General features: G+C 35.0%; 1 protein-coding gene across 1 annotated transcript; it reads left to right on the top strand.

The window, feature by feature from the left end:
• The first annotated feature begins 598 nt into the window (after nt 1-598).
• Nucleotides 599-4,549, top strand: LOC149576045 (putative receptor protein kinase ZmPK1). Its single transcript, XM_089816166.1, has one exon. The coding sequence runs from the start codon at nt 1,004-1,006 to the stop codon at nt 3,509-3,511; it is 2,508 nt and encodes an 835-aa protein (XP_089672292.1). The 5' UTR covers nt 599-1,003; the 3' UTR covers nt 3,512-4,549.
• Nucleotides 4,550-15,223: the final 10,674 nt, after the last annotated feature.

Here is a 15,223-nt window from a genome sequence, read left to right as displayed (position 1 = left end):
AGCTAAGATCGGTACATACCCGAGCTTGAATATTTATAAGACTATGGATTGACATACTATATTTTTATAATATTGTATATATGACATTTTTTGTTATTATTAAATTGCAAAAGTTTATTGAAGTAATATATTGTATATTATTTCAATATATAAACATGTACTATTTTAGAAAGTTTATGATAAGACAAAATTTTATTTAAATATTTTAAAATAATAAAATATAAGTTTTTAGGTAAGAGTCTACAATACAATGGTAACTTGCTAGCCTCTATGTAGGAGGTCTTGGATTCAAGTATAATCGAATTTAACAGATAAAAAATAATTATTAACAACAAATCATAAATAACCAATTTAGACTAAAAATTTTGATATTCCTTATTAATAATTAAATATCACTTAATATTAATTACATAACACATATTTTTATTATATATTTGTTTTATATATTTAATTTTTTCTACAACTTTTTACAAATATTACTATTATAATTATTTTCTAATTTTAAATCCTTGACCAAACCCTAAAAAAGCTTAAGTTAAACAAAAGTGGGTGTCATGCAAATTACCATTTATAATATACTTCAATGCATATTAAAATTATTTCACTAAGGTAGAGCATGAAACTGAAATTTGAAAATTGAATGTGATCTGTAAAACCTAAAAACGACTCAACATTGAGAATGTGAGAACTTTGAAATATGTCAATAAACGTCATTCGAATCGAAATATGGGACCATGCGGAAGTAAAGATGACCATGCACTCCCCCCACCATGCCCCACGCTCATACTTGTGTTGACTTTGCATACGTCTTTCAAAACCTGGGTCTTCCTTTCCCATTAAAAACCACGTTCCTAAAGTAGTCAAACGGAGCGTACTGTTCAAAACCCTCTTTCGTCAAGAAATGGGATTCAATTATTTTACTACCAAAACCCGCCATCAGCAGCATCAAAATCTTAACTTTTTAAAACCAGAGCTCGAGCTTTGAGAGAGGGCAAAAGAAAAAATGGCGCCCCGCTTCTCTCATCGTCTCTTTGTACTGTTTCTCCTCTGTCTCTCCTCCACCCAGCAGAGCCATGGATTGGAGACCCTGACCCCAAAATCATCGCTCTCACCAGAACAGAACGAAACCGTGCTACTCTCTCCCGACGGAACATTTTCCGCCGGCTTCTACTCCGTCGGAGAAAACGCCTACGCCTTTGCAATCTGGTATTCCCGGACCCCGAAGCCCCAAACGGTGGTCTGGATGGCCAACAGAGACAATCCGGTGAACGGAAAAAAATCATTCCTCCTCCTCCAGAAGAACGGCAACCTGATTCTGAACGACGCCGGCGGGAGGATAGCATGGAGAAGCGAGACCAAGGGGCAGCCCGTGAACGAACTCGCGCTTCTTAACACCGGGAATCTGGTGCTGCGAGACACGAACGAGAAGATATTCTGGCAGAGCTTCGACTCTCCGACCGATACTCTCCTCCCCGGGCAGCCCATCACGAAGACCGTGCCGCTGGTGTCGCGAATGGGGTCGTCGAGCTTCAAATCGGGCTACTTCTCGTTCCTCTTCAACGAAAACAACTATCTTGTTCTCGTTTACCAGGGCTCCAACATCACCGCCACGTACTGGCCTTCCCCCTGGCTCAACGCCTTCGACAACGGCAGAACCTCTTACAACATTACCCGGCTCGCCGTTCTCGACCACTCCGGCGGCTTCACCTCCAGCGATCAGTTCACTTTCAACGCCTCCGACTACGGCGAACAAGGGACTCTCAGAAGACTCACCTTGGACGTCGACGGGAATCTGAGATTGTACAGTCTAGTGGATGCCCGGAGGTGGGTGGTGACGTGGATTGCCATGGCGGAGCAGTGCAGAGTGCAGGGACTCTGCGGGCCAAACGGGGTGTGCGTGTATTCGCCTCAGGCGGAGGCGCAGTGCGTGTGTCCGCCGGGTTTCGAGATGGTGGACTCCGGCGACTGGTTCAAGGGATGCAGGCCGTTGAAAGAGCTCTCTTGCGCCACCGTCCAGCTTCTCCGGCTGCCTTACACGGATTACTACGGCTTCGACAAGAGTGGCTACTCTGCAGGGTTGTCATTCGACAAGTGCAGAGAGATCTGCATGGAGGATTGCTACTGCGTGGGCTTCGCGTATAGAGAGAGCGGCAGCGGGCAGTGTTTTCCAAAGTCTCTGCTCATCGGTGGGTACCAGAGCCCGGGGATCAACAACACGGTTTACGTCAAGGTTTCGGAGTCCGTGAGAGTCGTTAATGTTTCGTCTCTCGTGTCGGGGAGCTCTCTGCAGTGCAGCTCGACCGTGAAAGTTGAGTTGCTGCCAGCGAATGTGACGACGTCGAAGAAGGGCACGGGAAACGACGTGATCGTCCCGATGTTGTCTGTCGTTTCGGCGATTGGGGCCGCGGAGATTGTTTGCGTTGTGTTGGGATTCTGGTTTCTGGCGACCGTGTCACGCGAGGTTGATGTGTATGATCGACAGAGCTACTTTGCTGTCCCGGGTGGGCTTAGGAGGTTTACTTTCGATCAGCTGAAGAGGGCGACTGGGAATTTTGGGGACATGGTGGGGAAGGGGGGATTCGGGAGCGTTTACAAGGGACTGCTTGAGAACAAAGCGGTGGCTGTGAAGCGACTGGAGGGGGTCGTTCAGGGGGAGGAGGAGTTCTGGGCGGAGATAAGTGCGATCGGGAGAGTGAATCACATGAATCTGGTCCGAATGATCGGGTACTGCGCGGAGGGGAAGAAGAGGCTCTTGGTCTACGAGTTCGTGGAGAATGGGTCTCTCGATAAGTATCTCTTCACTACAGGAAATCAGACTTCTCTCGATTGGAGTAGGAGATTCCAGGTCGCGGTCGGTACGGCGAGGGGGCTCGCTTACCTTCACGAGGAATGTTTGGAGTGGATTCTGCACTGCGACATCAAACCGCAGAACATTCTCCTGGACGAGGATTTTGTGCCGAAAGTTGCCGACTTTGGAATGGCGAAGCTGGTGGACAGAGATCGGACCTTCGAGTTCTCCAGGATTCGAGGGACGCGCGGGTATCTGGCGCCCGAGTGGACTACGAATCTGCCCATCACGGCCAAGGCGGACGTCTACAGTTTCGGGATTCTTCTGCTGGAGTTGGTCAGCGGGCAGGAGGCTACGAAATTCAATGAGCCGGGGATGAATTTCGTGCAGTGGGCTGTTGAGAATTATGTGAAGAAAGGCCGGGTAGAAAGTGTGGTGGATCCCAAGTTGAAGGGAGGAGCGGGCGGGGATGAGAAGGAGGAGATGGAGATGGAGAATGTGTTGAAGACGGCGTTGCGCTGCGTAGAGCAGAAGATGGACAGGAGGCCTTCCATGAGCGAGGTCGTTCAGATGTTGACGACCTCCATCGACGTGAAGATGAAGAACAGACGTAGTTCAGATCAGCACGAAGAAGATCTGATCGAGATGGAAAACAGCGAGGTGGGCTTCGATTCAGAGGAATATTCTCTTCACCTCATCTCACGGAAACAAAGGGGTCGATAGAGGAATCGGGATTCATGGATATGTGTCATTTTTCTATAGAATTTTTCACTTGTTGTAGTGACTGGATTTCAATTTACCGCCTCTGTTTTAATGTGAATCCATTAGCTTCAGTTTTCAAATTTCCATAAAGGAGAATAGAACTGCTGTACCATTAATAAAAACACGTCAGATGCCGACCGCTGATGAAACGACGTGTTTAAATTGTATGACAACGTAACATGAGAGGGACTTGTAAGAGACCGAATTGTTAAACAGGGGAGAGGAGGCCCACAGCAAATTAATTAGTGAGCTCGTGAATGAAAGCGTTGATCATGATTATCTATATGACGCAACCAAGTATACAAAATGGATCAAGCCAGCCGGCGCTGCATCTTTCAAATATTAATATTACAATGTGAGGCCATTGTCTCTTGTGGAAAAATCTGCAACTTGTACTTGAACTGCCAAAAACGACTCTTTTTAATACAGTTGTATCACTGTTAATCGAGGAAAACCCGGAGCGTATCATGACCCACCGTCTTCAGTTTTGCATTAAACAAGTCACCACGCATCCCTGCTTTTCTTCTCTTCTCTTCTAGGAAGGCGATGACTGGAATAGTGGAAGATGTCCAATACTTTATCGTAAGAAACCTAGCCATTCTGTTATCACTTATTTTGCTTGGCGTAGCGATAATATTTCTAATGAGATCTAGCATACCAAAATTACTTATCGGAGTAGCGAGGGATCTCGAGTCCTTACTCCAACCCACTCCACAAAAGATTATTAGTTTGAGTTTCTCAAGTTCTAGACCTTTTGCTCACATGAACTCAACTTATCAATGTGGTATGCAGTGGATAAAAATCCCATATGGTAAGTGGTTGTATCGGGCTCGATAGTGTGGGAGGATGTTGGCATAACAACTATATTCATGATGAGATCCATCTCCACCACCTTCCGTGCTTTTCATGTGATGAAAAATCTACATCCTTTAAACACAATTTTAATTTGTAGAATATTTAATATACATATAATTTTGAGCCACTTTGTTTTGTTAAAAATATTTCTTATATGAATTGTCATTCCTTTGACACATGTTCAATGGGTAGATTGAGTTGAGCTATCTTAGAATATTGCACTAATGTTAAGTGAGTAATAGGATTCGTTTGTGGTTATAAGTTCTAGAGTACTGTGTCATTAATGTAATAGATATTGTCAATAAATAATTTATTAATTATTATTGCGTATTGGTTATGAATGATTCGTTAAAGATGTATGATTGGATAGTATATTATTTAGCCGATAGGCTATTTGTGAGAACTTTGTTCTCGGAAATTAAATTTTTGATGGAAAATTTGCAAGAGTTTAATTGGAAAATTGGAAATCCTTCCCGTTAATTAATTACCAGTCAGTTTCTATCTCCCTCCACTTTCAACTCTTGTTTTGATATTTATTAGTTTTTATCTCCACTTTTAACTATTATTTTTTTTCTTTCTATTTATTAGTTGTGATCTCCACTCATTGTTGTACCTATTCATTTAACTTTTGATTTTTAAAATCGATTTAGATTTTAGTTTTTAAATTATTTAAATTTAATTTTTTTATTAGTTTTTTCTTTAAATATTATTTTTTAGTTTCTATAATTTATTTAGTCAATAGAATATTTATTAGACATTATTTTTTTGTATTTCTCTTATTAATTTTTCATAATAGAGTTTTTGATGGATTTTTTTAAATGATTTTTTTTTCATATTTGATAAATTTAATTTAAATAAATAATATTTATTAATTTACTTAAAAGATTTTAGTAAATATTATGTTATTTAAATTATAAATTATTAATACTAATTTGTTCACATAATATTGTAATTTAAATATCCACTTTTAACTATTGTTTTTCTTTTCTTATTTATTTAGAAAATAATTACTTTTGATCTCCACATTAGATTATGTTGTGATCTCTATTTATTAAACTTTTTCTTTTTTAAATTGATTTAGGTTTTAGTTTTTAAATTACTTTAAATTATTTTTTATATTATTTTAGTTTTTTCTTTAAATATTGTTTTCCAGTTTCTATAATTTATTTAGTCAATAGAATATTTGTTAGAGATGTCATTATTTTTTGTTTTATTTTTTCGTATTTCTCTTATTAATTTTTAGTAATAATTTTTTTGATTCTTTTTTTTAAATGATTATTTTTTTCATATTTGATAAATTGAATTTAATTGTAAAATATTGAAGTTATTCTTAAGTAATATTCAAATTTCATAAATATTGTAAAATTTATATCTATGTTTTAATCTTCAACTTTTTACTTTTGTAATTTCATTTTAAAAAACTTATATTTGCATTATTTAATGTTCATTCTACATTTTTCTCTTATATCTCATCTCCTATCAGTGCACTCATTGCATGGACAAAAGCATGTGACTGCTAGTAATAATCTTCATTTTTAGTCCATGCCTATATAGGCAAGTGACTAATATTTTTTATTGCAACGAAATGCAATTAGTTTTCCTTGAAAATCATGCCAATACAAAATAAAAATATTTACCTTATAGTTCTGATGATTCTTATATTTATTATTAACTGAATTTAACATTTGTTTTGATTGGTCTATCTGAATTTCTTCGATTTTTAATCTTTCCTTATTAAAAATTAATAGAAAAAATCTTACAACCAATCACCAATTAGAAAGAGAAAATTTTAAAATATATAATAATGTTGAGGGATGCCACTTTGAAATGTGAAATTTAGAACAATGTGTGTTGAAAAGATGAAACACGACCATTTTGTATTTTATTATATTATTTAAATTGGACAGCTTGTAAGATGAGGACATAGCACATATAGGTTGCTCAGTACTTATGAAACATTGCAGTTATGCTATGGTTGACATTAATTAATACACTATTAATGAAAATAAATGAACTTTCTACAATATTTACAATATTTGTTTCTCTCATATGAGTGCCACCATGAACACTTTCTAGAATGATTGGATTGTTGTGGACAAAATACTTTCCATTTTATTAGTACTTGTTGGTAGGCAAATACTATTGTAATCAAATTTGCTTAAGTGTCTATTATTTGAGTTTTTTTAAGCCAATCATAGACAAATAAATTTCATATCTATAAATTATTTATTTGTATACTAATGTTTACTTACTCATTTTTTAAGTTTTTCAATTTATTTTAACGATTTCTTATCTTTTCCTTGGACGATAGGCTTTGCATCTTATACACAAATTGTATAGAATGCTTCCATAGTGCTAGGGATAAGTTCCTTCTAAAGTGGATAATGGATGAAAATGTGGCTACCCTACTCTTGTCATAGTTATACAGAGTTATCTTGATCTATTAAAAATTTTATGCTTCATTTCAAGATTTGGTTCACATAACAATCTCTATCAAAAAAATCTCTAGGTATGTTTGCAATTTTTTTCTATAGTTTTTTGCACTCTATTTACTGGTTTTTCATGTTTATTGAGTCTTTGTTTTCTCTTCCATTCATTTGTGTGTAATTGTTGTAAACGTAATGAATGGATTTGGAATAAAATAATTGGTAAATGTTTAGAGCGCTTCATCTAAGATCCCTTTCAAGATGCATTATTTTATTCATTTGTGTTGTATGTAAGACGATTCAAAAACAAAACACGATTGAACATTTTTTTACACTATGTCCTAAAACAGTTGTAAATTGTCACAACTTGAAAGCTAGTTCTTTCATCTAAGATATGGTTTTTTTCATTATTTGTACCACCATTTTTTACATTTATTATCTTTCCATCTTTCTTTGTGTATTGTTTTTGAGATTTTATTATCTTTCTTAATTTATACTATCATTTGTAAAATTTCATGATCATTTGTTAAGTACTATCATTTTGAATCAGTTGGAAGAAAAATATGTTTTTTAGATTTCACTGTACAAGAATTTTTGGATTTATAAATGAATAGATTATATCTATCAAATTTAGTAGATTATTTTACATTATTAAAATGTTCATAGGTAGAATTATAAGGTTGAAGTCTTTTTTAGAAGACTTTAATGTTATTTAGGTTTTTCGATGTTATTAATTAAAGTTAGAACACCCATTTCATTAACACACTCTAGAACAAAATGTAGCTTCAACCTTTAGGGCAAAAAATGGTCATTCCAACCAAGAAGATAATTTTTTATCGTACCAACTTCATCACTTGAAGAACCATCAATAAGGTAGAGGATATCAATCAACCATTGAGAAATGCACTAAAGTCCAAATTGCCCAACTTATAATGAGAAATCCTAGTTTTTTGTGCCTTAGCCTCGAGAACCACATTCTTCCTATGATGGAGTTTGTGAATAATTTATTTGGGTCACATGAAGTGCTTGTTAAAATCTTGTTAAGATCAACAAGACTTTTCAATTACAACTTGGAGAATACATCGAAGCCATCGCTTGTTTCTGCAAAGGATGAGGTTTTTCTAGGATGAGTTCTTAAACTTCTTACAAATGCATCCATATGTTCTCACTCGAACAACTTTAATCCCTGCACAAGAAGCATTTTCTCCATATCGTAATAAGTTATTAACAACTTTGTGAATCATTATCATTTGAAACATGTGATAGCTTCTAAAGAAACATAGGTTTAAAGTTTACAATTTTCTTAAGTTTTTTAGGCTTTACACTATTGTTAATTTTTTTCCATCCTTATACTTTACACAATGTTAGAAGTTCTAAATTTATGGTTCATAGCTTTCATAGGTATTTTTTAAAGGGTTTTTTCCTTTGTTAACTTGCTTCCATCGTTCTTGTATAAAAATATTCATTTAGTTTAATAGATTATCAAGATAAATTAAATTGAAAATCTAGAGAATACATTGTCAAACCTAAATAAACTCTTTCATGCAAATTTATCCCTAAAAAATTAAATGGTGTGTTAATAATGTTTTCTTCATGTCTTAATCCTTATAATCTATTACATATAATCTAGTTAATTCATGTACATAAAAATACTTCATTCATTTCTTTAAAAAATATCAATTTAACTTTTTTATTAAATATAAAGATAGACCAGTTTCAAAATGTTTATTATATTAATCATAATTTAATAATTATTTAATAATTTGAATAGCTTTTAAATCTCAAAATGATATATATAATCATAATCCAATTTTTTTTTTGGGTGAAACATTATATTTATATTAATAACAACTGGTGCAAAAGAGCTCTCGGAGAAAAGAATTAGAAAAGAAAAACTCTGCTCATTGCCTAATACAAAAAAGGAATGCAGAAGAAGAAATACTACAGCAAGAGAGAATATCTATCAACACTAATGAATCTTTTCCTAGAGATTCTTAGATCGAGAATATAGTAATTACAAAGAGCCCAAAACTCATATGAATACAATTCATTGATTGGTGCCAGAGACAAGATCTAGAGCCCAACAAGAAATGCCACAGAGATTACCATCCCTAAGCTACATCCAAAACTTCAATTAAGACCATGATATTAGGAAGCCATATGATGCAAGTGTAATCCAAGACCCTGACCTGCATATAATATCTCAAAAGAGCAATTGAGATCCATAAAAGAAAAAACATGTGAAATCATAGAGAAGTCATGGTATACTATCAAATAAAAATGAGGAGGACTCAACCTTATTCTAAACATATTCCTTTGTCATAATATTAACCAAGTTGAGGATATCAAGGAGGTAAAGTGGGGAAAGTAAAGTGTTGATAAAAAACCTGCCAATACCCAAATTAGCCAAACAATCAGCTAAAAGATTGCCTTCTCTATAAGTATGTATGATGTAACATTCAAAGCTTAAATCAAGAAGAAACCATACTTGATGGACTAATTACATACATGATGGTTAATACACACATTAATAATAATTGATGAATCCCCTTCAACATGTAGCTTAGATATAGAAAGTGATTTTGCAAGTTCCAAACCAAAAAGCAAGGCCAAGGCATCATCTTTGTTATTAGTACATTGAGGGAGAGAAGATGGATTTTCTGCAATCACATGACCTTTAAAATCTCTAATGACTATGCCATAGCCAAAGTTTCCTGGATTTCTTCTAGAGGCCCCATCAAAATTGAGTTTGAAATAACCCTCACTTGGAGGAATCCACTCGGTTTGTGCTCAGATAAGAGGAATCTTGGATGGAGATAGAGGAGCAGGAAGATGAGGGAAAAGTAAACCCTTCCACCACTGAATAATATAGCCATCCCAAGGAGGAAAAAACATATTTACCCTTATATTTACTTACTAAAGCATTAACAAGCTCAATAATTGATCTCTCTAATCCTTCCAAAAGTTGAGGTATTGGAGATCACGTCTGTCTAAAAATTCTCTTGTTTCTTTCCCACCAAATTGCCCATACTACAAATGCAAGGATGGACTTCCAAAGAAATGAAAACATTGATTTAGAGTATAAGATTGGTCATGCTTGGAATAAATCCCATAGAGAATTAGGTAATGACATATGGAAATTAAGCTTATTAAGGACAAAATGCCAACAATCTTGGGCAAAAGGGTAGTTTAATAGGAGGTGGTCTGTTGTTTCTATATTTTTTGTAAGATTTAAATATTTTAACTTTTTAATTGAAGATTAAAAATACATGTATCATATTAATATTTTTATTTCAACTATTCCCAAACTTGTATTATATTAACATTAGATGGGAATTTGCAATGTTTGAACATGTTGGTTGTAACGATTTGGTTAACCAGGTCTCCAACATTTAAAAATTCCCAATGTAAAAGCTTATGTAGTAATTCATGGGCATTGATATGATGCTTATCTTAATAAAGTAATACCATCGTATGTGGATATTGGTTGAAGTGGGTGATCGTGTCCGTTTGATTATGGTTTTAGGGTTTTTTAAAGGTTTTGGATGAATCATGATGGATTTGTTTGGATGTTTTACAAAAACAAAAATTATGGGTGCTTATATTTGGAGTTTATATTGGGTGATTGTACTTATTTGATTATGATATTATTGGGTTCATTTGTTAATTTGATTTCATTAATGGAGATAGGAGAGATTAGGACTTTCGTTATGTTTTCATGTTAATTGTTGGCGTCATGAGTATATATATTTTGGATGCTATTTATTGAGCTAATGTTATTGAGAAGGTGGAACATATAATGGACTTTTCAAATGTTTAGTGGTCTATGGACATTCTGATATATATATTTAATTCATGCAAAACAAAACTAAGGTGTAGCTATTCTTATTTTTGATTTAGACAATTTGTTCCCATTTGGTTAAACAAGTTATAATATTTTAATTGAGTCCTAGTGGAATGGGCATTTTTATGTTGATCAAAATCCTAGTACTTGATAAGTATCTCAATTTAAAACAAAAATATGGCTGTTGGAAAATTTGCAAATTTTAAATGGGTACTAATATCTATAAGCTTATCTAGTGAATCTGTCCTATAATGTAATGTGTTTTTATGTTAATGCTGATAGGGTAAATATTATTTTAGGTCTTCTATTATTATTGAGGAGGTAGGAAAGGGGCTGAACCATATTTAGTTCTATATATTTATCTAGTTGAGGGGTTTCTTATGTTAGTGTAATAAAAACTTTTTATTATCAAAAGTTTAAAGTGAAACTAAAATGTAAATAAAATCTTGAGATTTTGGAGTTTTTTTACCTTTGCACTAATTTGGTTAACTTGGAATTTAACACTATACTGTGATCCCAATGAAGTGAGAGTTTTATTTGTAAATGCTGGTGTGATGAATACATATTTTAGTTAGTTTTTTATTGTTAAGGACTTGAGGTGGCTTTGTGAAGATTAAAGTAGGTCTTGTGAATGCTTATACATTTATCATGTTAGTATGATGTTACTTTTCTTAGAAATTTATTAAAACTTTAGTAAAATAATTATTTAAGGGATATTCTAATTTAACAAAAACCAAATATTATTAGTTTTATGTCTACATCTTTTTTTTATTAGATTACAATTTCTTTTACTAACTTTATTCTTAATTAATGGGTATGTGCAGGATCATGGTGTACCAAACTATGGGCTTAAGTGGCAGTGAAAAATTAGCAAATCAGGGTTATGTCAACTTGACACATAATTTTAAAGTGGTTATGGACTTTATATTAAAAAGTTGTAAGAAAATAATCTGTAGGAAATTGAATGTAGTTTCTAAACAACTAGGCCTTATCAGGAATAAAAAATAATTGATTGGTCAAAAGTATGGATTTTAATATAGTACTACAAAAATTTCAAGGCAAAAATAAAAAGGTGTATGTCTGACCACCTTAATCAAAATCAAATGATAATATTTTTTTAATATAATTATAGATATAAAAAGTAGACTCATGCCCGGATGCGACGCATATTTTTTAGTATTTTTATTCCAAATAAATAATTAAATATGAATTTTCTACTACAGCATTTTCGATGAAAAAAAAACTCTTGTGTTTGACCACTTTAACTAATAGAAAATTTTACCAAATTTTTAAATTTTTTTTTTCTTATACTAGGCAAAGCATATAATTTGACGCAACTTTTAGATTTAAAAAATGTTATACCATTTGAAAGTTATAGCTATTTTTCAATCAGTATGTCAATCAACACTTTACAATAATCTTCATTGATAATTAACTAATAAATAATTATCGAACTTAGAATTTGAAAGAAATAATATCGATGGAATCTCGAGAGCGATATTTAAAAACCCTTTTCATTTCATTCAATTTCGAACAAAATAAGATTGTCAGATGGCTACCCGAAGTTTGAGTGTCACTAAAACCCTCCTCAAACATGTTTTTTGGGTTGACCGGGCAGGGTTGGTAAATACCAGGCCTAATCGGATATCTGATTTGAGATCGGATATCCGATTAGGCTCAGTGACTTCCAATGTCTATTTGGTGGGAATTTTCAAAAGGAAAGTTTTTTTCAATTTTAAATATGGAGAGAAACAAATTTAAACGAAAATAAACATAAAACAATAACTTTAGACAATTTTAGAAGAAATTATATATTTCATGACTATGTGGACATTAATATTATAATTACTATTACATTATATTGATATATATGATTATTATTATTAAATATAATATAGTTTTGAATATAATATAGCGATATATATAATATATATTATTATTATTAAATATATATAATAGCATTATATGACAAAATTATTCTATATAATAATATATATTGTTATTATTATTATTAAATCTATAATCTAGTAACATATATGATTATTATTGTTATATAATCTAATAATATATTATTATTATATTAAAATAGACAATATAATATAATTATTAAATATAATATTGACATGTAATGGGTCGAAGGGGATCATAGGTCACCCTATGACCCCCTTTGACCTATTATAAATTTTTTAACATGTCCTTAGGGGTAGGACCCCTAGGGACATATGTCATCATGTAATGGGTCAAAGGGTGTCATAGGTCAACTTATGACCTCCTTTGACCCATATGAACCATTATAATATGTCCCTAGAGGTCCTATGATCATATGTAATCATATAATGGGACGAAGGGGGTAATAGGTCAACTTATGACCCCCTTTGACCCATATTGAAGCATTCTAATATGTCCCTAAGGGTCCTAGGACCACTAGGGACATATGTCATCATGTAATGCATCGAAGGGGGTCATAGGACAACCTATGACCCCATTTGACTAATAAGAATGATTCTAACATGTCCCTAAGGGTCTTAGGACCCCTAGGGACATATGTCATCATTTAATGGGTTGAAGACGTATGACCCCCTTTGACCGATAAGAATGATTCTAATATGTCCTTAGCAATCCTAAGACCCCCAGGGACATATGTCGTCATGTAATGGGTCGAAAGGGGTCATAGGTCAACCTATGACCCCCTTTGACCCACAAGAACAATTCTAACATGTCCCTCATTGAATGGGTCAAAGGGGGTCATAGGTCAACCTATGACCCCTTTTGACCCACAAGAACGATTCTAATATGTCCCTAGGGTTCTTAAGACTCCTACGGACATATGTCATCATGTAATGGGTCGAAGGGGGTCATAGGTCAACCTATGACCCCCTTTGACCCAGAAGAATAATTCTAATATGTCCTTAGGGGCCCTAGGACACCTACGGACATATGTCATCATGTAATGGGTCAACGAGGGTCATAGGTCAACCTATGACACCCTTTGACCCAAAAGAATGATTCTAATATGTCCCTAGGGCTCCTAGGACCCCTACAGACATATGTCATCCTGTAATGGGTCGAAAGGGGTCATAGGTCAATGTATGACCCCCTTTGACCCACAAAAATGATTCTACTATGGCCCTAAGGATCCTAGGACCCCTATGGACATATGTCATCATGTAATGGATCGAAGAGGGTCATCGGTCAACCTATGACCCCCTTTGACCCATAAGAACAATTTTAATATGTCCCTAGGGGTCCTAGGACCCCTACGGACATATGTCATCATGTAATAGGTCGAAAGGCGTCATAATGTGACCTATGACCCACTTTGACCCATAAGAATGATTCTAATATGTCCCTAGGGGTCCTAGGACCCCTACAGACATATGTCATCATGTAATGGGTCGAAGGGGGTCATAGCTCACCCTATGACCCCCTTTGATCCATAAGAACGATTCTTATATATCCCTAGGGGTCATACGACCCCTAGGGACATATGTCATCATGTAATAGGTCAAAGGGGGTCATAGGTCACCCTATGACCCCCTTTGAGACATATGAAGCATTCTAATATGTCCCTAGGGGTCCTAGGTCCCCTAAGGACATATGTTATCATTTAATGAGTCGAAGATGGTTATAGGTCAACCTATGAACCCCTTGGACTCATAAGAACAATTTTAATATGTCCCTAGGGGTCCTCCCCTAGGAACATATGTCATCATGTAATGGGTCAAAGGGGGTCATAGGTTGACCCATAAGAATGATTCTAATATGTCGACATATGTCGTCATTTAATGGGTTGACCAATAAGAACAATTCTAACATATGTCATCATTTAATGGGTCAAAGGGGCTCATAGGTCAACCTATGACGCTATTTGACCCACAAGAACGATTCTAATATGTCTCAAGAGGTCCAAGGACCCCTAGGGACATATGTCATCATTTAATGGGTCAAATGATCTATGACCCTCGTTGACCCATAAAAACAATTCTAATATGTCCCTAGGGTTCCAAGGACCCCTACAGACATATCTCATCATGTAATGGGTCGAAGAGGGTCATAGGCCACCCTATGACCCCCTTTGACTCATAAGAACGATTCTAATATTTCTCTAGGGGTACTAGGACCCCTACGGACATGTCATCATGTAATGGGTCGAAGGGGGTCATAGGTCACCCTATGACCCCCTTTGACCCATATGAAGCAGTCTAATATGTCCGTAGGGGTCCTAGGACCCCTAGGGACATTTGTCATCATTTAGTGGGTCAAAGGGGGTCATAGGTCAACCTATGACCCCATTGGACCTATAAGAATATTTTTAATATGTCCCTAGGGGTTCTAGGACCCCTAGGGACATATGTCATCATGTAATGGGTTGAAGGGGGTCATAGGTCAACCTATGACCCCCTTTGACCCATAAGAACAATTCTAATACATCCCTAGGGGTCCTGGACATATGTCATCATGTATTCGGTCGAAGGGGGTCATAGGCCAACTTATAACCCCCTTTCACCCATAAGAACAATTCTAATATGTCCCTAGGCATCCTATGAC

This window comes from Cupressus sempervirens, chromosome 1 (genome assembly GCF_028749045.1).
Source record: "Cupressus sempervirens isolate cs-2001-9-10 chromosome 1, ASM2874904v1, whole genome shotgun sequence".
NCBI lineage: Eukaryota > Viridiplantae > Streptophyta > Pinopsida > Cupressales > Cupressaceae > Cupressus > Cupressus sempervirens.
This window is presented reverse-complemented; position numbering and strand designations above follow the sequence as displayed.

Excerpts from the sequence above, each read along its gene's own strand:
- LOC149576045 (XM_089816166.1), top strand. The coding sequence starts at position 1,004 with ATGGCGCCCCGCTTCTCTCATCGTCTCTTTGTACTGTTTCTCCTCTGT.